The sequence below is a fragment of the Corythoichthys intestinalis genome, chromosome 9 (genome assembly GCF_030265065.1).
Source record: "Corythoichthys intestinalis isolate RoL2023-P3 chromosome 9, ASM3026506v1, whole genome shotgun sequence".
Taxonomy (NCBI): domain Eukaryota; kingdom Metazoa; phylum Chordata; class Actinopteri; order Syngnathiformes; family Syngnathidae; genus Corythoichthys; species Corythoichthys intestinalis.
Window position 1 is genome coordinate 19,688,058 of NC_080403.1, and position 21,850 is coordinate 19,709,907.

The following is a 21,850-nucleotide window of genomic DNA, read 5'->3' on the forward strand; positions in this document are numbered from 1 at the left end:
GTTCAACCAAAATATAACTAGGGATGGGAATTGATAGGATTTTTACGATTCCGATTCCATTATCGATATTGCTTAACGATTCGATTCTTTATCGATTCTCTTATCGATTCTAATTTGGGGAAAAAGAAGAACAAATGTTTTGATTGGCATCGAGTTTGTTTAATCAGAAGTCACAACCTTACAAACTCACAACGAGATCAAAAGAGGCCCAAAGCCTCAATGTTAACTGTGGCAATAAGTGGCAAATACACAAGAATGTGTAACATTTTACTGAAACATTTATCTAATAGAAATAAAAAATATTGGTATATATTGGCAGATAGGTTGTTGTTCTGCCTTTGGCAATATGTGTTAAAGCAGGGGTCCCCAAACTTTTTCCTGTGAGGGCCACATAACTTTTCCCTTCTCTGATGAGGGGCCGGGGTCAGTTTGTAACAGAAAAAGTGTGACGATTGCAGAAGAGCATAAATGTAAAAAATTATTGTTTTTCAGAAAGCCACAATCAAATAACCCTTTCTGGATTCTTTATAATAATAATAATAAATGAATAATAAAAACACTATTAATTAAATAGATAATAACCAAATAACCCTCTCTGAATTCTTCAAGGAAAAGGCCAGGAAATAAATAACACGATTGAGAAAAAAAAAAAAAAATCAAAATGGCCGGACCAAATGTGGAGGCGGGCCGTATTTGGGCCGCGGGCCACAGTTTGGGGACTACTGGGTTAACGTGTATTATTTTACCATTACATTGAATTGCATGCCTTTTAGTTTTTGTGGCGTTTACACGCTCAAGTGGGGGCGCCCTTGCGCTTCCTCACGCGAAGAAGAACGCACTCACGTGAAGAAGAGCGCGCTTACACCCAAAGAAGAAATGCCGCATCCAAGTGAGTGAACGAGTTAGTGAGAGAGGGAAACACTTCTACGAGCCTACGTTCTTTGTTAATGTTAATATCTACAGAGGCAACGCCTGTATGTATCATCTTTTGTGTTGTTGTTGTTGTTGTGTTTCCACTCGCGATCGGACACTTAAATCCAGTTGTGTAGTGGTTTGAACGATGTGCTAATGCTAGCGAACGAATGCTAACCATTTGTTATTACTGTTATTAGCAGCTAATCATCGCTGATGCAAACCTGTTTGTTATTGGGGACGAAATTGATTTGTTTCATTTCTATTCTTAGTTTCACTCTTCAAGTGATGGTTGAATAAAGTCAGCAAATTATACCAACGTCTTCTGCATCGTCATTTGGGAGTTTAGCTAGCTGTATAGCCAGGACTGAGCCTTAGCCTCTCTGTGAGGACAGCGCAGTCGTATTCCCTCCCGATGCAGTTATCTCCACCTTGCAATGACTGCAAGTCGCTTTGTTGTAATTTTTCCTCGTGAAGTGAAGACACACTTTCGAGCGTTTGAACCTACGTGCTGTCATTGTTATGTTTATGGCTGCAATGCTCGTGCTTACCCGTCGTAACCTTTCATTTTCACACTCTTTCCTGGTGAAGTGTATTCAAACTTTGGAGCGAGTGGTTCTTGGCGCCATGCTAGTTTGATGCGTCTGGACAACAAGACACGTCACGACGCAATACGCATCTTTAGGAATCGTTAAAGGGATCGTTAAGGCTTTTTCATTGTGATGTCGAGGCCTCGAAACACTCGGAACCGGTTCCGAATTGGAATCGGATTTCGATTCCCATCCCTGAATATAACACTCACAAATTATTTTTCTTTTTCCAAATGTCACTATGTTGCTAATTTGTATTACTATCTTCTTGAAATTTTTGATTGCAGGGATTACACTGCTTGGTGCTCTGACACTTTTCACATGTTTAATCTCCTTCCATCCTTTACATCCCTAAAGGATTAGCAGTACAGCTGTGCCTTACTTTTCACTGAGATACACCCTTTAGGTTCAAGTTCTTGCTCACGCACCTTTTCAAGTGCCTCTTTTAGACTTGGAATGGGATGCTGCAGAGGAATAGGCTCCGGGAAGCGGGGACACCTCATCTCGGATTTAGCAGTGCCACCCAGTCCTTCATCTAGATGTCAGAATGAAAATGGAGAACACAATGAGTATAGGAAGCATGAACGTACTACTTGATAACAAAGAGAAAAAAGCAGGCCCAAACCATGAGGCAGCAGGGCCATTTATCAATTCTTTCCCATTGAGCTTGCATAATACGTACCATTCAATTGTAAAGCCACAATTTGCATTTTGAACCTGAAGATGAGAACTTCAATTCGGCACCAGTGGAGCTCATCTTTTCTCATTGACACATGCAGAGTCACATGGGGACAGTTTGCATGTGACGACTACCTTATTAGTAGTGCTTGTAGTTCCAAATCTTGTGCCTGTGCCATTTACATTGTAAAGATACACAAGGGCTGTGGGATTTTAAGATCAAGATTATGTATTCATTTATTTATTTATTTATTTATTGTTTATTTATTCACTTATTTATTATTATTATTATTATTATTAAAGATTTTAATTTAATTGATCTTGGTGATGAGCAGTGTCATACATAATCAATTACACTGCTGGCCAAAAGAATTGGCACCCCTGAAATTCTGTCAGATAATGCCCAATTTCTCCCAGAAACTGATAGCAATTACAAATGCTTTGGTAGTAATATCTTAATTTATTTTGGGTGTAATGAAAAAACACAAAACAGAATGAAAAAAAAAATCATTATCATTTTACACAAAACTCCAAAAATGGGCCAGAGAAAAGTATTGGCACCCTTTGAAAAATCATGTGATGCTTTACTAATTTGTTTAATTAACAGCACCTGTTACTTACCTGTGGCACATAACAGGTGGTGGCAAAAACTAAATCACACTTGCAGCCAGTTAAAATGGATTAAAGTTGACTCTCAAACTGTCCTGTGTGTGTCATTGAGCATGGAGAAAAGAAAGAAGACCAAAGAACTGTCTGAGGACTTGCAAAGCAAAATAGTGAGGAAGCATGGGCAATCTCAAGGCTAGAAGTCTATCTCCAAAGACCTGAATGTTCCTGTGTCTACTGTGCGCAGTGTCATCAACAAGTGTAAAGCCCATGACATTGTGGCTAACCACCCTAGATGTGGACAGAAAAGAAACATTGACGAGAGATTTTTACGAAAGATTGTGCAGATGGTGGATAAAGAACCTCGACTAACATACAAACAAGTTTAAGCCGTCCTGCAGTCCGAGGGTAGAACAGTGTCAACCCGTACTATCCGTCAGCGTCCGAATGAAAAGGGACTCTATGGTAGGATACCCAGGAAGACCCCACTTCTGACCTAGAGACATAAAAAAGCCAGGCTGGAGTTTGCCAGAACTTACCTGAGAAAGCCAAAAACGTTTTGGAAGAATGTTCTCTGGTCAGATGAGAAAAAAGTAGAGTTTTAATCGAAAAAAAAAAAAACGAGGCCCTCAAAGAAAAGAACACGATCCCCACAGTCAAACATGGCGGAGGTTCCCTGATGTTTTGGGGTCGCTTTTCTGCCTCTGGCACTGGACTGCTTGACCGTGTGCATGGCAGTATGAAGTGTGAAGACTACCAACAAATTTTGCAGCTTAATGTAGGGCCCAGTGCGAGAAAGCTGGGTCTCCCTCAGAGGTCATGGATCTTCCAGGAGGACAATGACCCAAAACACACTTCAAAAAGCACTAGAAAATGTTTTGGCAGCAATGGCCAGCAATGAGTCCAGACCTGAATCCCATAGAACACCTGTGGAGAGATCTGAAAATGACAGTTTGGAGAAGGTACCCTTCAAATCTCAGAGACCTGGAGAAGTTGGCCAAAGAAGAATGGTCTAAAATCTACGTTGGCTGAGAGGTGTCAGGTGAAATGCAAAGTCCAAACACTTTGCAAATAGGAAAAAAGCACGAACCTCAATTGCAGACGCGTTGCAAAAGAAAAAAGCACGAATGCAAACTGCCACAATACGATACCCAATTCATAAAGCGCGATTGCAAATTGGCAAAAGCACGAACCCCAATTGCCACAACACGACAGCAAATGGCTCGCAGCACAACAGCAAAATCATGCAACACAACAGCAAATCGCCCAACACGACGGCATAAGGATGACCCGGAAGTTAAAATAAATAAATAAATAAATAAATAAAGGACGGCACTTTGTATATTGCTTTATGTGCTTTGTGACCATCTCTACAGACCTCCGTGAAATCCCTCCCCCCCATCAGACGCAATACATTATTATGCTTTTATTGAGATATGAGATATTAATTTTGAGTGGTGGCGTCACTCGTAGCTTTTCCTTAGATTAGCTCTCGTGGCTAATGGAGCGTACCAACTCTCTCAATAACTAGGGGGTGTCTTAACAACCAGCACAAACGTAGCACAAAAGAATGGCAACACTTCGGGACCATTTTGCAGTAAATGAGGGGTTTAGAGGGACGTCATCACTCGAAATTAATATCTATAGCCCCCAATTTACTGCAAAATGGACCCGAATTTGTTTGTGTTATGATCGTGCTAGTTGTTGGGACACCCCTCTGTTATTGATCGATTCAGTACGCTCCATTAGCTGCGGGAGCTAAGCTAAGAAAAAGCTACGACTGGCGTCACCACACGAAATGAACTCATTTGCTCCCAAAAACGGATAAATACGTTCTATTTTTAATTGTTTCGGTGTCCCAAAGACGTATTTATACGTCTCTTACGTTTTTCTCACAAGAGACATCTCTAGGTTCTGATCCAACTTAGCTCCAAAGCACAATGCTGAAAATCCATTTTAAAGCAATAAAACTGGCCACCGAGGGGCAATAGCGCATTTGGTAAGACCTGCAACCCGATTCAATGGAACAAACGGCAGGGCCACATGGCCGCGCCGCCGGCGGAAGACGATGAAATAGACGTTCAGGATGCCAGGCGGCGGACAACCGAGCAAAACTACCGGGAGGACGCCCGGGATGCCAGGCGCTGGACGACCGAGCAGAACAACCGGGACCACCAGTGCAGCGGACAATGCCGTTGAGTCCTTGCTGCTTGCCGAGCAGAGCCCGCGCCGCCGTGCTCCAGTGACCCGCGACTCAGCCGGAAATGCGCACAGCCAAACCAGTTCCCCCCCCAGGAACACAAGTTCCCCAGGCGAACTCCGCTACGAGGCAGTGGTTACCACAAAAGAAAGACTCAAAAAAATCCATCTTGATGAGACAGATGGCGATGAGGGAAATGTTTACCACGGCTGTCGCGGCCACAACAGCGTCATCTCTCAGTTCAAATGTGTAAATAAATTGTTACTTTGCTATCAAAAGCGCTATTTGTCTTGTTGTTTGTTATTTTGTAGAAGGAAAACATTATTCAGATGCTTGGGATGTCACAAAAGCTAAAAATAGCTGTGTTAAAGTGAATGTTATGTTTGAAATGTATGCTTTTCCAAAAAGCTCAATTTCTCTCTTTTTTCATCAGAAATTGGAAAATTGCTCAAACTAACATTTTCTAATGCTGATATCTAAAGAATAGAAAAAGATATGAACTTATCTCAATAAAAGCATAATACTGTATCTACAAAACTTAGCTGACCTCAGATTTACCTATAAAATAATTATAAATATCTCTAAAACGAAAGCAGCACAAACAAAACTTTTACAGCACAAACGATGGACATCATTTTTATATAAATTTGCGTCTGATGGGGGGGCAACTTCACGGAGGTCCATAGAGATGTTTTTTTTTTTTTTTTTTGAACTTCTGGATCATCCTCTTGCCGTCGTGCTGCGTGATTTTGCTGTTGCGTTGCTTGATTTTGCTGTTGTGCTGCGAGCCATTTGCTGTGGTGTTGTGGCAACTGGGGTTCGTGCTTTTGCCAATTTGCAATCGCGTTTCAGGAACCTGGGATCGTGTTGTGGCATTTAGCATTCGTGTTTTTTTTCTTTTGCAAAGCGTTTGCAATTGGGGTTCGTGCTTTTGCCAATTTGCAATTGCACTTCAGGAATTGGGGATCATGTTGTAGCAGTTTGCATTTGTGCTTTTTTCTTTTGCAAAGCGTTTGCAATTGGGGTTCGTGCTTTTTTCAATTTGCAAAGTGTTTGGACTTTGCATTTCGCCTGACACCTCACGGCCACCGTAAAAGTCCCAGCAGTGCATTGTAAGAAACTCACTGATGGATACGGGAAGCGGTTGTTCACAGTTATATTGTCTAAAGGTTGTGCTACCAAGTTTTAGGCTGAGGGTGCCAGTATTTTTGTTTGGCCCATTTTTGGAGTTTTGTGTAAAATGATAATGATTTTTTTTCATTCTCTTTTGTGTTTTTGTGTTTGCAAGCAAAATTAATGAAGATATTTCTACCAAAGCATTTTTAATTGCAATCATTTTCTGGGAGAAATTGAGCATTATCTGACAGAATTGCAGTGGTGCCAATACTTTTGGCCAGCAGTGTATATGCATACGCAAATGCAAACTGACTAGTTTGGCAGATTTTGAACAGTCCATCAAAAAGAGTCCAACGTTGTTGGTTTTCGAGCAGTTTATTACAGTTTTTTTTTAAAAAAAATGTGTGCATTAAAAAAGAGACCTTGCAATTTGTGTACAAGAAATGAACACGTGACTTTTCTTTAAAATTCCTCCTTCTTCGTCGGTGTGTTTTTAGCATTGATCGGCCCATACAAAACTGCTTTCATTTTGATGTGTTTTGACAGAAGGAACAGTTTGAGCAAATCGAAAACAATTTTCTGTCACAGCAGCTGAAGGCCAAAATGAGTTCGGCTATTATCAAAGAATTCAAGCTGCTTTTATCTGAGGATTGACGATTAATGTACATGTATAATTTCACGCTTGATGTGTAGACATGCACTCAAGAGACCCAGTAATTTGTACAGAAGGCATTATAAAGTCAATCGTCCAAAAAATGACCCCTTTTATGTCAGCATGTTTTTTCGCATTAAACTCCCTAACCACAGGCCACAGAAATATCTTCTTCTTTTGTTTTGACTGTGAGCAACAGTATAAACTCTATAAAATCTGCGTGAAATGCTAAGAAAAGGCTCACCTGGCTGAACCTTTGGAAGCTGATACTGCCAGAAGAAGCATCCTGTCATCACCATGGACAGCAAGAGAAAGAACACCAAACCTACTTGGGTCCATTTCACCTTCATTTTTTTGATTTTTTTGACTTCTTGGAATTGGACGCTGGGTGCAGGAGGAGGAGGATCCGGGGGGACGTCGGCAGGAGCAGCGGGAGGTGTTGTCTTCAAAAGGAGCAGACAGCAGACAGCAGGTCACTCGAAAAAGTCTCACTCAAAAATGACTGAAATCCAAAACACAAGTGATCCACTTGGCACGCCACACGGTACTCAACACCAGAACAGGACGGACGAGATTAACAGTGACACAGCAATCTTCTTACCACTCAATCAAGCACCTAGACATCATTCTGCTTTAGATCCACCACAAAGGCAATGACGGTGTCCCATGTTGACGAAAGGCACAAACACGGACTCTCGTGTATAATTTTGCAGGGACTGCTATGTAATCTGACGGCCGGAGCCGCTCTTTCCCCATCACAATTCAATTTCCTCCCCTTTAGCTCTAGTCTGTTGACATCATAATCCCACAGATTTACTCCACCGAAGCGGTCGGTCGGGGGGGAATCTTAATCCCTAATCCCTGCGAATCACTTCGCTTTAGTTCAGTCTGCTGAGCATATCCCGCAAGATGGCCGCCTTCGTTGACCCCCTGCTTTGGGCCGCAATATTCTGCCAAGGTGCAGCCATTGTGGATCAAATGAAGGGTGGAAAGATTATCAAATAAAAAATCTATTAAAGTAAAAATACTGTCATCTAGATTAGATTTTACTTCAAGAAACAGGAAACCCTATTAAATAAAAAAGATTTTGTTTGATAATTTAATAATAAATAGGCACTATCCAGTAGTGCTGCCAGTTAAACCCGTTAATAACGGCGTTAACGCAAACCCCCGGAATGCCGTCAATTTTTTAAACGCGCGATTAATTATGGCTCTTCCCACTCCGCATAATTTAGACTACAAGACGATGCGTGCGTCCAATTGGCTGTCAGAGTGAAATACTGGTTCTTGGACGTAACTTAATCCGGGATTTTATTGACCAATATGGAGGACGTTGAAGAGGTGTGAAGATTGTAAAACCGCCATGGTTGTTTTCGAGCATGTTTGGATGAAAACAGCGATGAACCTCACAGCACAGCTCTCGGGCCGCCCCTGACACACTAAATACGGCCAAAAGAACACAGAGGATCGGGGTGGATTCCCGCGCGACGTAACTTTGACTGTTTTACCCCAAAATGTGGCACTCTTAGACGGATTGTGATATTTATTGTCATTTATGTGCAGATAAACTGTGAATGAACGTGTGGAATAAAAGAACGTGGACATTTTTTAGCACTTCCAACATGGAGCATCCAGGCGGTTTGCTCTCCTCTCGTGGCCACCTTAGGTGTTTTCACCCAAAATGTGGCTTTCTGAGGTGGATTGACTGGCGCAAATCCCCCTAAAATGCATATATAAAGTATATAAATGCTTTGGAAGACAAGCATTTTGTGGTGTTTATTTTTAACTTTTGCAATTTTGGGGGGAATTTTATTTCATAAATATTACTAAACCAATGCCAACAAACATTACATTTCATTAAGGTATATAAGTACATAAAAAATGTAAAGTACACAAAATAAAGATATATAAAATAAAAGTGTGATTGATTGTACCCCCCCAAAAAATAGAAATGAAAATGGAAACTCCACACAGGACCTGTGTTTTGAACCTTTGACCACAGAACTGTGAGTGGAATGCTATTATTTGAGGTTATTTGGGAAAAATAGATGTTTAGTTTATCTTGACAAGTGTAAAGTTGCCCAACTCTTGTTTCTAATGAGGCTTAAATTTGAATGATGTAGGTTAAGTACATTGGTCAACTCCTGTGCTAATGGGTTTATTTAAAACTTCAAATATATCATTAAAAAAAAAAAAAAAAAAAAAAAAAAAAAAAAAAAGATTATTAAATAAAAAAAGCTTAATCCTGAGTTAATTATAGACTGCATGCGAATGATCTTTTAACTGCTTGACGGCACTAATTTTAAGATTTGATAAATAATACAAGAGAAATCAAGGAATTTTTTTCTTACAAAAAACATATTTACATTAAATAAATGCTAACTGCCCGTTTTTTTGTTGTTGTTGCTTTTAACCAAGAATCGAGACTATTTTATGTTCATATCTATAAAGACTTCAGGGATTTAAGATTTTATTCACAAGAATTTTCAACGTAAAAAGCTCTTTGTGGTGATAAGGTGGCGCCACAGTGGCTTAAAGACTAGCAGCACATTCGACATACAGGTATTTACGTAAAATAAATGCTAACTGCCCGGCTATTTGCTCTTTTAACAAAGAATCGAGACTGTTTTTCGTCCATAACTATAAAAAAATTCATGGATTTATGCATTTATTCACAAGAATTTTAAATGTAAAAAGCTCTTTGTGGTGATAAGACGGCGCCACAGTGGCTTAAAGACTAGCAGCACAATCGACATAGTTACATAAAATAAATGCTAACTGCCTGTTTTTTTTGTTTGGTTGTTTTTTTTTTTTTTTTTTTGCTTTTGACCAAGAATCGAGTTTACGTCTAAGAATCAAGTTTGTTTTACGTCCATATCTATAAAGAATTCAGGGATTTAAGTATTTATTCACAAGATTTTTCAACGTAAAAAGCTCTTTTTCTGTTTTTCCACTTGGTCAGCTTTGACAGAGATAGGCCCCCTATTAATCGGCCCTGTGCCCCATGTCCCATCAATATATTATGAAGTCTATGGCAATAGTATGAGCAGAAGCCAAGTGTAACTGCAACAGCAAAAGTTCAAGAGTTGACACCAGGACTTGAACCCATAATGCTAAAAGAACACAGCTGCCACTACTTTACCTACTAGAACATGAGTCACCACATGCTCTCTGCTGCAAAATGTGTACTTACTTGACAATCAAAAGCGATGGCCTAGCGGGCCACAAGTTAATCTGGTGCTGAAAGTCAGATGGCAACTGGGAAGCAATTTGACATGGTTGCGATTCTGTTGTCTTAGACTCATTCAAGTTCATAACTAACACCCCCACTGCACTGCAATCAGAGAAGGGTGGTATACTAAAAGTTTACCATTACTGAGATGATTCATGATGACCCACGTAATTTAAATTTGTTTTTTTTTTTTTAATGAAATGAGAAAATTAAAGTCTTTTCAGCCCGCTTTGACTATGTGTTGTTAGGCTCATTCCCCTTTAAGAAAGTACTACCAGTGTACTTACATGTGAAGTCACGTGGCTATCAGAAAATCAAACAAACACATTGCTATAAACCGGCAAGCTAACGCTACAAGTGAACATGATTGATGGATTCGGATAATAGTGAAATAGCAGCAATTAACAATAAGTAGTCTGATACTCGGTCATATGTTTGAAGTGCACTGTTCAAGCCCCTCTTGCTGTATGTCATTTGTGTTAAAATGACATTTTTGCAAAGTGGCCATAGCAATATTTACAATGTTGAACATTGTGCAAGTCATATATGCCATTTTAAATGTTTATACTTGAATGCTTATTGTTTACAAGAGATTTTTATATTTTTATATACTTAATGTTTACACTGATGTTAAAGCAGTAATGTGAAGTAATTTCTTCACATGCCAAATGGGGTCACAATTAAAGTAATTAAACATTGTCCAACAAATAAAGCATGAAAAAATAATTCATATGTTGTATATTTGACAAAATAATCGCGTTTCCGAAATTCGAGCCTGAAAGGGGACGAACCCGTAAGTGATACGTCACACCGGGAACAGCGATGGCAGCTCCATACATACGGCCGCCATGCAAAGCCCTTCAAACAATGATTCAAACACCGATTTAAGCGATTGATCGAGCGCAAGGGAGGAGATCCAAGTTTTTGAAGAGTTGGAGGAAGAAGAGGAGCTTGGAATTTTATGTTGGACCTAAAATGTATTAGCCAGACGCTAATCAGGATGCAAACAATGTGCCTAGACTACATGACATGGAATGGATACAAGACCCATCGAGATTACAAGATTGGTAAAATATAGGATGTTATTATTTTCATGATTTGAAGATGCAGGCATTTGCACATAATTTTATGTTTTTGTCTATCTGATAACATTGTTTAAAAAAATAATAATCAGACTTCATGTTCATTTTGGCTGATCCGGCAACTCTCGTGCATATAAAATAATAATATAAAAACGTTGGGGGGAAAGAAGGAGATGAGTTGTTGATGGCTTTCTCCACTTTATTGTGGCAACAATAAGAAAACAAAATAATAGCGGACTGCCGCCTCATTCAACCGCAAAGTTTTGCTTCTCGCTGATCTCCTCCTCGCCTCCTACTACTCCAGCATCTCTTAAACGGATCGTGCATAGTGTCTTGTTATGAGCTTTTTGTTTACAAATGTATCGAACACAAGACGTGCTGACAACTTTATCTCTTTTTTAACACGTGGAGCTAACGGTAAGAACACAGCTCGACACAGCTCTTGGCAGGAAGTGGCGTCTAATGGCATGAGGAAATGTAGTTTTTTCACACAAGCGAACAGATTACAAAGCACTACTTCAGTGTTGTCCCGAGACTACATTTGCCGTCACTGCGTGACTTGAGCCGCTCGCTGATTCGCTGCGAGGTTGACTTAAAGGCCAAAACACGCAAAATTGTCACCTGTCAGTGGCTTGCGAAACACAAACTAGATGGCTATCAAGCGATCACCGTGAAAGAAACGCCGAACCGTACAAATGCAATGCAATGCTTGAAGCATGAAGGTGGAAATACATAATACAAATACAAATAAATGTGCACAAACTCATTGGCGGTGTGTGTCTCTTATTGCAACGTGACCGTGAATTACCGCTACGCTATATCCACATCCAAACCCCTTTCCCAAGATTGACAGTGGATTAACCCTTTCAGACAAGATCGTAGATGACGCACAATTTAAACACGCTTAACCTAGCGAACGCAACAACAACTATGATTGGGGATTGCCACGAGTTAACTTTCGGCTAACGTCGCTAGCTTATACTGTTCATTCCACAACAGTTGGCAGCTATGCTTTGACAAAGTCATCAGTCATCTATCCAAAAATCACACTTACTTTTTGGCAAATCCTTGATCATAAGCAGACCGGTTAAGGAAGCAGGCATCTTCGAAGTGTTTGCAGCAGAGAACACTACTCGACGATGGCGTGAAATTCATTCGCTTTGTGCGAACGAAAGATGTCCATTTACGTGCCCTGCTATCCTTTGGCCACTCATACAACTTTTCGTTTGAGTGAGAACAAAACATCGCCACACACCGCCGTGGCATCTTACCGAGAAGCAATGCAACAAACAATACTGCTCTATGGCGGACTTCCCTCGCACTTCTAGGAGTGATGTAATTTTCGAAGATTTCTGAAGATTGCCGAAGAAAAGCATTTTCATTGTCACGGGCGTTGCTATGGGTTAAACAAAGAATCTGGAAGGGTTGCGTTAAAAAAAATAACGAAAATATGCTTTTAACTGTTTAGCCATTGATATTATTCAAAAACACTGTTGGCCAACCTTACTTCACATTACTGCTTTAAATTGAAAGCTGGGTAATAAATCAATGAGAAACGGTTAAATTGAATTTTATGCATTTATTCAGAGTTTCCAATTCTATAAGAGTCCACTTGGGTGAATTGATCATCATTTATCGTTATCGAGGTAAATCTGCTCATTTTACCTTGATAAGTACTTAAGCCCATATTGCCCAGCCCTAATTGCAATGCACCAAAATCAATGACTCACAGACAGGTATAGATTGAATTTACAAAGCATTTGTTGTGAAAACTAGCAGAAATGTGTTTGATGTGATATTGTTATTGCTTTTATGCGCAATACATCTGACATGCAGTAGAAGATGTGCGTGATAGTCGTTGTCTGTGGCTGCTAACTTTGTTTTATTACACACTAACTTGTTGACATGAGATGTTCCATTCAGATTTGATTTACGTCAGGATGCTCTATAGTCCGTCACAGTTGGAGGGCGTGGCCCAGAAAGTCGTGGATTTAAAAAAAATAATTAACAAGCTGAAGGCCTGTCAAGTCACCGTTTATGTTATTCTTGTAGTTGTGGCGTGTCCAGCGTCATTTTTATCTATTTTTCCAGCATTTGCGCACAGATCACAACGAATTCAGGTAGGTATTCTAGGAATGTATGGACACTGATCCTCCGAGCTACTTTCTGGCATTTCCTCCTAGTTAACTAGTTACTACTTAAACAATGGGAAACAATGAGATGTCTTTTTTTCAATTCATACGCATCGGATCTTCTTGAAATTCGATATTCTACAGGAGAGTGCCTATCAAGCCTCAATTTCACCCATGAATTAGCATTTTATTAATTAATGAGTCTTTTAGAGGTTCTATTTCACGATGCCTTAATGGATAAATTGATCTGAAAGTTTATTACGCATATACCAGAGGATATCCACATTAAAGCTCAGATCCAATTTTTGAATTTTTCTGTCCTTAATCACTATAATTAATTAAAATCCAAATAATTTCCTAAGCCTGTTATGCAATTGTGATGTAACACCCCGAAGTGGGTAGTAATACATTACATTTACTCTGTTATATTTACTTGAGTAGCATTTTGAGAAAAATGTACTTCTAAGAGTAGTTTTACTAAGCCATAGTTTACTTTTACTTGAGTAGATTTGTGAGGAAGAAACTCTTACTCCGCTACTTTGGGCTAAACTAGTCCTTACATTTCTCCTCCTTATTTTACCTATTAGATTTTATTTTTTGGCTCTACCAGTTTCACCAAAGAAATGTCGCAACGATAATCACATGACTCCATTATACTAATTAGACTCAAGCTTGCTGTTCTATCATCACGCCGGCCTGTTCAATCATGTGGCGTCTTTAATGCACCATAAAAAATGAAGTATTTGACACAGAGTGCCACAGTCAACATGACTTGAAAGAGCGGATTTAATCTCTCTGCTAGTTGGTATTTGGCACCGATTGATCACAGAAAACTGTAGATAGATATGATTCTTTTAGTTTCATAAGAGGAAATATGTTTTCCGCACTAGAAGGCATTCAAGCTCTTTGTACAAATAATGCTTTATTTCACTTGAGTTTTTTTTTTTTTTTTCTTTCGCTGGAATTCAATATTTTTTTTGTATTTCTTAGGCTTAATGTGCTTCTGTATTAGGTTATAGTACAGTAGAATAATAACAGTTCAGACAAATAACTTTGTGCTGAAATAAATACCATTGTTATAAAAAACAAAAAACAATATCATAAGCAGTTACTCACTATGTTACTCATTACTTGAGTATTATTTTCAGCAAATACTTTTTTTTACTTGTACTTAAGTTCATTTTTTTGGATGACTACTGTTAATTATTCTTGAGTAATATTATTATTATTATTTTTACTATTATTTTTTTTTTTAAACCTGTCCTGTTCAGCTGTTTGACACGGAGAATGGAATTCTAAGTGCTGGGATGGTCTGAACAGTTTTAATGTTTCACATTGAGAGTCTGACATACTCCCATTGTGATCATTCAACATACCTCGTTTATTATGACAAAGCAGCGAACAGGAAGAGGTTATGGGGGAACAGAAGAAAAGAAACACAAGAGAAGAAAGAAAAGAAACACAAACTACAACGAGAAATACATTGAACGTCTAGACCAGGGTTCACTAAATCCGGACCTCGGGGCCACTTTTTGTTAAAATCAGAGTCACCTGGCTTCCCAGACTTATGCCTTTTGTCTGGTTGCAGCAGAAGGTTGATCCAACACGATAGACAACCTTTCTCCTTTTAGCCAAGACCGGCGTTGTTTATTTTAACACAATGGCGAACGTGCTCTCCGTGAGAGCTCCAGTGCAAAGAGAAAGAGTACAGGCTGCTATTGCCTCTCTTAACTGTCTTCTTCACATAAGACATGAAAAATGTACGACAGCACACCCTCTGGCGAAACAAAGCGGTACAGTTTCAAACAGTCATATACAGTATTAATACTCAACACTTTTCCTGTCGTGTTTTCCATGTCTCCCTCCTCCAACACACCTGAATCAAAATAATCAGGATCATTATCAGGCTTCTGGAGAGGTTGCTGATGACATAATCATTTGATTCAGGTGTGTTAGGGGAGAGAGACGTGGAAAACACGACAGGAAAAGTGGCACTGAGGTCCGGATTTTGTGAACCCTGGTCTAGACTAACTACTAATATGTTGGTGCTATCGTCAGCTAGATGTATTTCCGGTTGACACCATGTGGGGGGCCTGTTGACCAGGGAAAGAGGAGGACGGGGGTGGGGGAGTCTATAAACTAAGTGATTGAAAGGGGTAGAGTGTACACAAATCAGCTCTGTGATCTAGAATCCAGTAATAGTGTGAATCCCTTGTGAGTGTAAGCCCGTTGGCGACCGACCCTACGCCGCCCCATCGCCAATCCCGGCACCGGGACCCCCCCCACCCGAGCGGACCCTATCACATCCAGCCGCACTCGAGCCCCACCAGGCGTGTGACAGCCACGCAGATGAGTGGAGACGCCACGCGGGTGCCAACCCACGGCCACAGCCCCCACCCAGCCAGCCCGGGGAGGGAGGGTGGGCGGTTGTGCGTAATATTATTTTGAAGTAACGCTACATTTACATGAGTAAATGTTTTGGCCACCAACCTCTGGTAACACCACTAGGTAGAAACTGCACCTTGTTTGTATTTTAACTCAGTGGGTCATGATAGCGCAATTACGAAACAACACTCTGGTTCTGGACTCCGGTGTGCAAGCCTAATCACTACAGTGATTCAGGGAGAACTCTCACTGTTTACTGAAGCTGATATCCGAGGTGCTGTGGCATAAACAAATGGACTTCTTTTGATACGTTATAGCGGTGGTGGCATATCGGTCTTGTTGGCGAGAAGTTATGTTTACTGAAGCTAGTACCTGCGGCAATGTGGTGTGCTCATGTATTTTAGATAGTACCCACGGCAGTGACGTGCGGTCAGGGGAGGCAGGGGAGGCAGGTGAGGCAGAGCTCACCTGTCATCATGACAAAAAAATAATTATAGCATCAAATTTATATTAATATTTGTCCATTGCTCTTTATGTATGACTCATTTCAAACATTTTTTATAGTCAAAATCGCTGAATTTGCCCATTTCCTGTTCAAATAACGAAATGAAACGAGAGGTGCGGCAGCAACGAGTAAAGCCTCACCTCTGATTGCGCAATCCATAACAAACTGGGTTGATACATGGAATTGGAGCGTGCTGGTTGCCGTACATCTGCATGTCGCCATTATAATGTTTCCAGATACGTTTATTTGACCTGATTTTCCACAGTCTGGCTAATGTCTTTAACCCTTAAAGTTTAATTTTTGTTAGCGACATATTTAGTTTTGCTGATGGGAAATTAAACCGCATTGAAAAGGCACAGCTTGCGGCAGATAGTACTCTGCCGCACTGAAAGTGGGCGTACGTGAAACTGGACTTTCCGTCAAAAGTGGACGCGATTAACAACACCGGAGCTAAAAGGTTTGCTTCAAACTACAGGACAGAAGATAACTCGCGCTTTTCAAACGGACTGGTACACCCGAAAAGACTGGCTATGTGGCTGTCCTTCGAAAAAATCGGCTTTGCTGCTTTCCCTGCCTTTTTTTCTCAACTTGTGCCAATGTCTGGACTAACACGAGATATTGTGACATTAAAAAACTACCACGAAGCCTCAGCAAACACGAGAGCTCGACCACTCACATTCAAAGCCTGATTGCTTTAAAAACTTTTGGAAGCTCAAGGATCGATTTGGCTTTGACGAACAGCGGAAGCTCAACGGTAGCATCCAGAATGCTAAGGTAAAGAGTTTGAAATACCTCATTAATGCAACCTGCATCCTAGCTAAACAGGAGTTAACATTTCGTGGTAACGATGAGCGTGTAAGCTCTTCTAAACGTGGCATATATGTAGAACGATTACATGGTTTTGCTAAGAAAGATGAAAGGTTAGCTAGACATTTGGACACATCCACTGTGTGTTCTGGCTTGTCAAATAGAACACAGCGATCTAATTGAAGCAATCCTCTCCATTGAGGCGGAGAGATTTTTTTAAGGTAAAGGAAAATAAGGAGGACTTTTACAAAAAGGGCGTAGGTTTGCATAGGGACGGTAGGGACATAACACTACCAACTTTTCAGGATGCTAAAATTGTCCCCACCAACGTTTAAGCAACCTTACCTTTTTTGCATGATATAATGTTCAGTTATATAGAGAATTTAGATCTTTCAATAGTTCCATATGTTGTAGGGATAGAATTGACCCTACCATTATTAAGTAAATTATTTTCATTATGTTTATGCTAATAAAAACCAGACATTAATTCAGGAAGTTTTCAAAATGTTTCTTTAGTATTTTTTGAAAACAAAGGTTTGAATCGAACAGTGTATCATCTGAACCAATGCACATAAAAGTTATTATCAGTAGATAAGGATTTATTTTGCATTGATCAATTTGCCTATTAATTAACTAGGTTCATATACATGAGAAATGTGGCCCTTTGCCCCCTTCAACCAATCTGTTTGGTCTTATTAATGTCCCGTCCCTAGCAAAAAGTGTACCTACATGCAGGTTATGCTGTTATATCGTCCCTACGAATGTTGAGACCAAACCTATGCTCTTCCAAAGTAACGGCGGTTTTTGTGGTGAAGGACAGGTGCAAGACCACAAACAGTTTTCATTTCAATCTTATAAAAAAATTTTTTTTTAAAAAGAGCTTAGACTAAGAAAAATACAATAGAATATTTAAAAACTAAATTTTGGCCTTAAATAAAATATTCTTTGGTTTTCTTTTCACACTTTTTGTTTAGCAATCTGTAATAAATTGATTAAAATATCAGAATTACAAGTTTTAAAAACAACTGAATATTTCACTAAAGGTCAGAATTGAATTCTGTGGTTTTGTACACCACTTTTTACTCTCATTTATGTTGCATGAATTATCGCAAATGCATGTTATTTTTACTTTTACGTATCGATAATATGTACTGTGTGTGCGTGTTTTGTGAAGAATGCTGATGAGATATGAAATAACCAGTAGCCAATTGAATAAGCTACCCTTTTTGGTTTATATATTTGGAAATCTGACACTAAAGGAGTCAGTGCCTCACCAACCATGAACCTCACCGCACGTCACTGACCCACGGCATTGTGGCTTTCCTCCAAATTAATTAGGACTACATTAAACAATGAGTGTTACATGCAAACTGGCCACAGCTTTCAGCCTGTAATAGCATATTTTTAAAGTGAGATTATGATGTGAATGATTGTGATCCCCAAAAAATGTGCCGCAATAATGTCACCATACAGACCAAAATCAAAGATTGTACCAGGCCAGCTTTAAATTTACAGTATGTAAAATCAATCGATTTGTTGTACAAAAGAATAAATTACTTTGTTCTGAAGCCAGTTTCCAGTGGTAAACCACAGTACTACAGACATTTAATTCACTTCTGGGTACTCATTTTTCCCCACAGGAGGTTGCCCCTGGATTAATGTCATTGCCTGCAGAGATGAAAAGTCAATCAAGATTGGGAAAGGTTTTGTAAACAGCCCAAATAAAGACTCTTTGAACATTGAGAAAGGGGTTCAAACTCAGGTGATGTACTGGCAATTAATTCACAGATACAAAGATGTGAAAACACATCATTTGTGGTTGTAGCAAGCAAAGCCGAACGTTGATTCCTGATGTAGTGAAGCGATCAGGTCCTCTGCCTGTTATCATTAAAAAATAAATAAATAAAATCAATCCTAGCTATACAAATGATGACGGTTGTTTTCACCGGAGGATTCTTATCATTCATGTCTCTAAGGGGACATTTACATGGTGACTCACCGAGAATACAAAAAATTTCAAATTTGCATTTATATGGGCCCGTCTCCATTCGAGCAATGTCGAAATTCCGCATGAAAACGATGTAGTATCCATGCCAGTCCATAAGGGGCAGTGCAGACTTACAAGGCGACAGCAAATGACCCTAACAAGCTCCTCAGCCCAGAAAAAAATATGCCCGCCCACTCGAAGCAATGGCATTTTTCTTTTGTTCAAAAAGGCACAAAAATGGAAACATTCAACATATTTAATTTAAAAATATTATTAAAACAGTAAGTTAAAGCCAACATTCCACCATATTTACTGTTAATGTTTAGAAGCACAGCTGCGCACGCCCAATGTGACGCGTACAAGTGCTGACGTTATCGGCGCGGTGTCGCGCCACGGGAGTTTTTGATATTCATACGGAGCAAGCCCCCCTCAATCCCCCACAATCGAATTCCACCACTTTGGAGGCAGGATTCAGAATTTTTTGTCTTCCCCTTCCGTCTTCGCCGACACCATATGCACGTGAGGCGAGTCCGCTACTCAGTCATTGCGTCTTTGCGTCGCAGAGTTGCCATGTAAACTACTCCTAAACCAGATTTAAATCAGCAGCCCCTCATCACAAGTTGCAAAGATCATATCTTCTGTGAGTGTGAAGATGACTTTCACAGTTACAGGTGGCTTAGATATAAAATTACACGCGGCCTCATTGTGAAATTAATATTTAAAAAAGATTTCTGCATTGACATTTTCAATACGAGATTGAATTTTCTGTTCCTGTGGTTTGGGCAAGGCTTTATCACAACATTTTAGTGGTTTATGGAAAAGCTCATTACTGTAAGCAAAGTGTGCAGGTGCTGATCCTGGTTGCGTAACTAATAATGAAAAACACACACAAACACACAGTACACACGTTTAGACAGGCGCATGCACACCTTTTTTACCTGCACTTGCAGCCCGTCCACAGTGGCCTCCCTGAGGACTTTACTCCCGGCCTTGCCCATGGTTCCAACTCACCGGCTGTGACCTGACACAAAACCACACAAGTGGAGCCTCATTTCCATATGCTCAGTATTCGTGCAATATTCACAGTATTATGGAGATGCCATGCGAGCGCCACCTCCCCACGCATCATCTGATATAGAGTTCTAAGTGACATCAACAACAACAACTACCGGTAATACAACACTGGATACGGCACTGCAGGCACATAAAAATATGTAACAATCATTTCCCCAAAGTAATGATTGTTTTCAACAATATAAATAAGTCAGTGTGATAAATAAGTTTAAGATTCTGATGAGTTGCATTCACAGTAAAAGTACCAAAGAATGAATGAAAGCTATCCCCAACACATTTCTGGGCGCTCCTAAAGCAGAAATATGCTACTCTAACATCATCCATTTTCTGGTTATTGCTAGTTCAAAATGAGACAATATGGGAAGGTGGGAGAAAATACATTAGTACTTTTTTTAACGGACCATTTATTTCACTGATATGGAAAAAAAGAAATGCATATAAGAAATTATGTTGGCAGAGCCTTTCAAAGAGAAAAATCCCAAAAACCAAGGAATTGAACCAATTTTAGATTAATACATGGGGTACGTCAAATTACTCCCAGAATTCACACACATAGGCTAGTATATCAAAATCCCAAATGTATCAAAAACCAACTGCTTTTCTTTCTTTTTTTGGGGGGAGATTTATTTATTTATTTTTTTTAAAGTGGGATTTTTGCTTACTGTTACCACAAGATCATCTCTTTTTCATCTCAATGTCAAATCAGCCAGTGCAGCAATTTTCAAAGTGTGGTATGAGTACTACTAGTGGTACACAGGGGGAACCCCGAAAGAATCACTGCCACTAAACGATAATCGCTAATAATTTGCTATCTGATTTAGAACTTTTTTATCCTGTTACCAATAAAACCCAATGTGCAATATTCACTTATATGCAATATTCTATGAGCAATACTCACTTACGTGCAATATTAATGTGCAATATTTAATGTTTTCAATGTCAAACTGCTGCTATTTCACTTCCATTATCTGCACTGCTTTTTTCACACATATTTATACTTATTCGCACTTTTATTCTTTTACAGTTTTGTAAATAAGTTTGTTTTTTTTTTTTTTTAAAAGATTTTAACGTACCTTATCCTGCACTGTAAAGGGAGATGCTCCATAATTTCACTGTACAAATGTATAATGACAGTAAAAGGCTATTCTACTGCTATTCTATTCTTCAACCACTTCAATGCCGATTAATACACAAATTGTCTTTAAGTAAACATGTTCTTATAGTTTACATAGAAATGCTTGTAGTAGCATATGTTGCTAGCTAAATTATAAATTTAATTGCTAACGTAATTGCGGGGGGAGGGGCGGTAGACTTTAGGGATGTTCCTATATTGTTGCATTTGCCGATACCTATCCAATACCTATATAGATTCTTTTTGTTTCTGTTTACAAAATTAACTGTACTACAACAAACCTTCTCTGCAACCCAGGTTAAAAAAGGCTTAATTATGGGTTAGCTTAAAAATACTGGTGCCAACATATTATCATTGCTTTCTAACGTGTAGTCCTACACAGCGGACATGTTCGGTTGACGAAAAGCGAGATGGAGCTGAAAACACATGTGAATACTGGATCAGATCCGATCTTGTGACTAAATCCGATACTCCAAAAATAGCTGTTTTGGGCGCCAGTGCTGAGTTTTGGATCCGGACAACATTAGTGGACTTTTAATAGATGTATGAATATATATTTTCTAGTATCCTACAGTATATTCCAGTTTTACACTGTGGTTCCGTAAAACAAAAACAAAACATCTAGAAAAACAGTTTAAAGGGGATTCATTGAAACTTACTTTAACTGACTAAATAATCTTACTACTGGTGAAAACATGCAGCAAATTAGTAGTTTTTACATTTCATACAATACAGTAATTTTTAACATGTATTTATTAGA

The 21,850-nt window shown here is 39.4% G+C and overlaps 1 protein-coding gene across 9 annotated transcripts in view; it reads right to left on the reverse strand.

Moving 5' to 3' along the window:
- Positions 1 to 21,850, reverse strand: part of lactbl1b (lactamase, beta-like 1b) — a 99,446-nt gene that overhangs the window by 19,616 nt on the left and 57,980 nt on the right. For 3 of the 9 annotated variants that reach the window (XM_057845791.1, XM_057845790.1, XM_057845789.1), the window contains 3 exons: positions 19,814 to 19,905; positions 6,999 to 7,197; positions 1,931 to 2,037 (listed from right to left, as the gene is read on the reverse strand). In XM_057845791.1, the coding sequence (XP_057701774.1) occupies positions 1,931 to 2,037; positions 6,999 to 7,197; positions 19,814 to 19,882 (375 nt within the window). In that variant the 5' untranslated portion in view covers positions 19,883 to 19,905. Of the gene's footprint in view, positions 1 to 1,930; positions 2,038 to 6,998; positions 7,257 to 7,355; positions 7,543 to 19,813; positions 19,906 to 21,850 lie in introns of those variants that run through there. The other 6 variants (XM_057845793.1, XM_057845792.1, XM_057845796.1 and 3 more) reach the window with 4 other exon arrangements.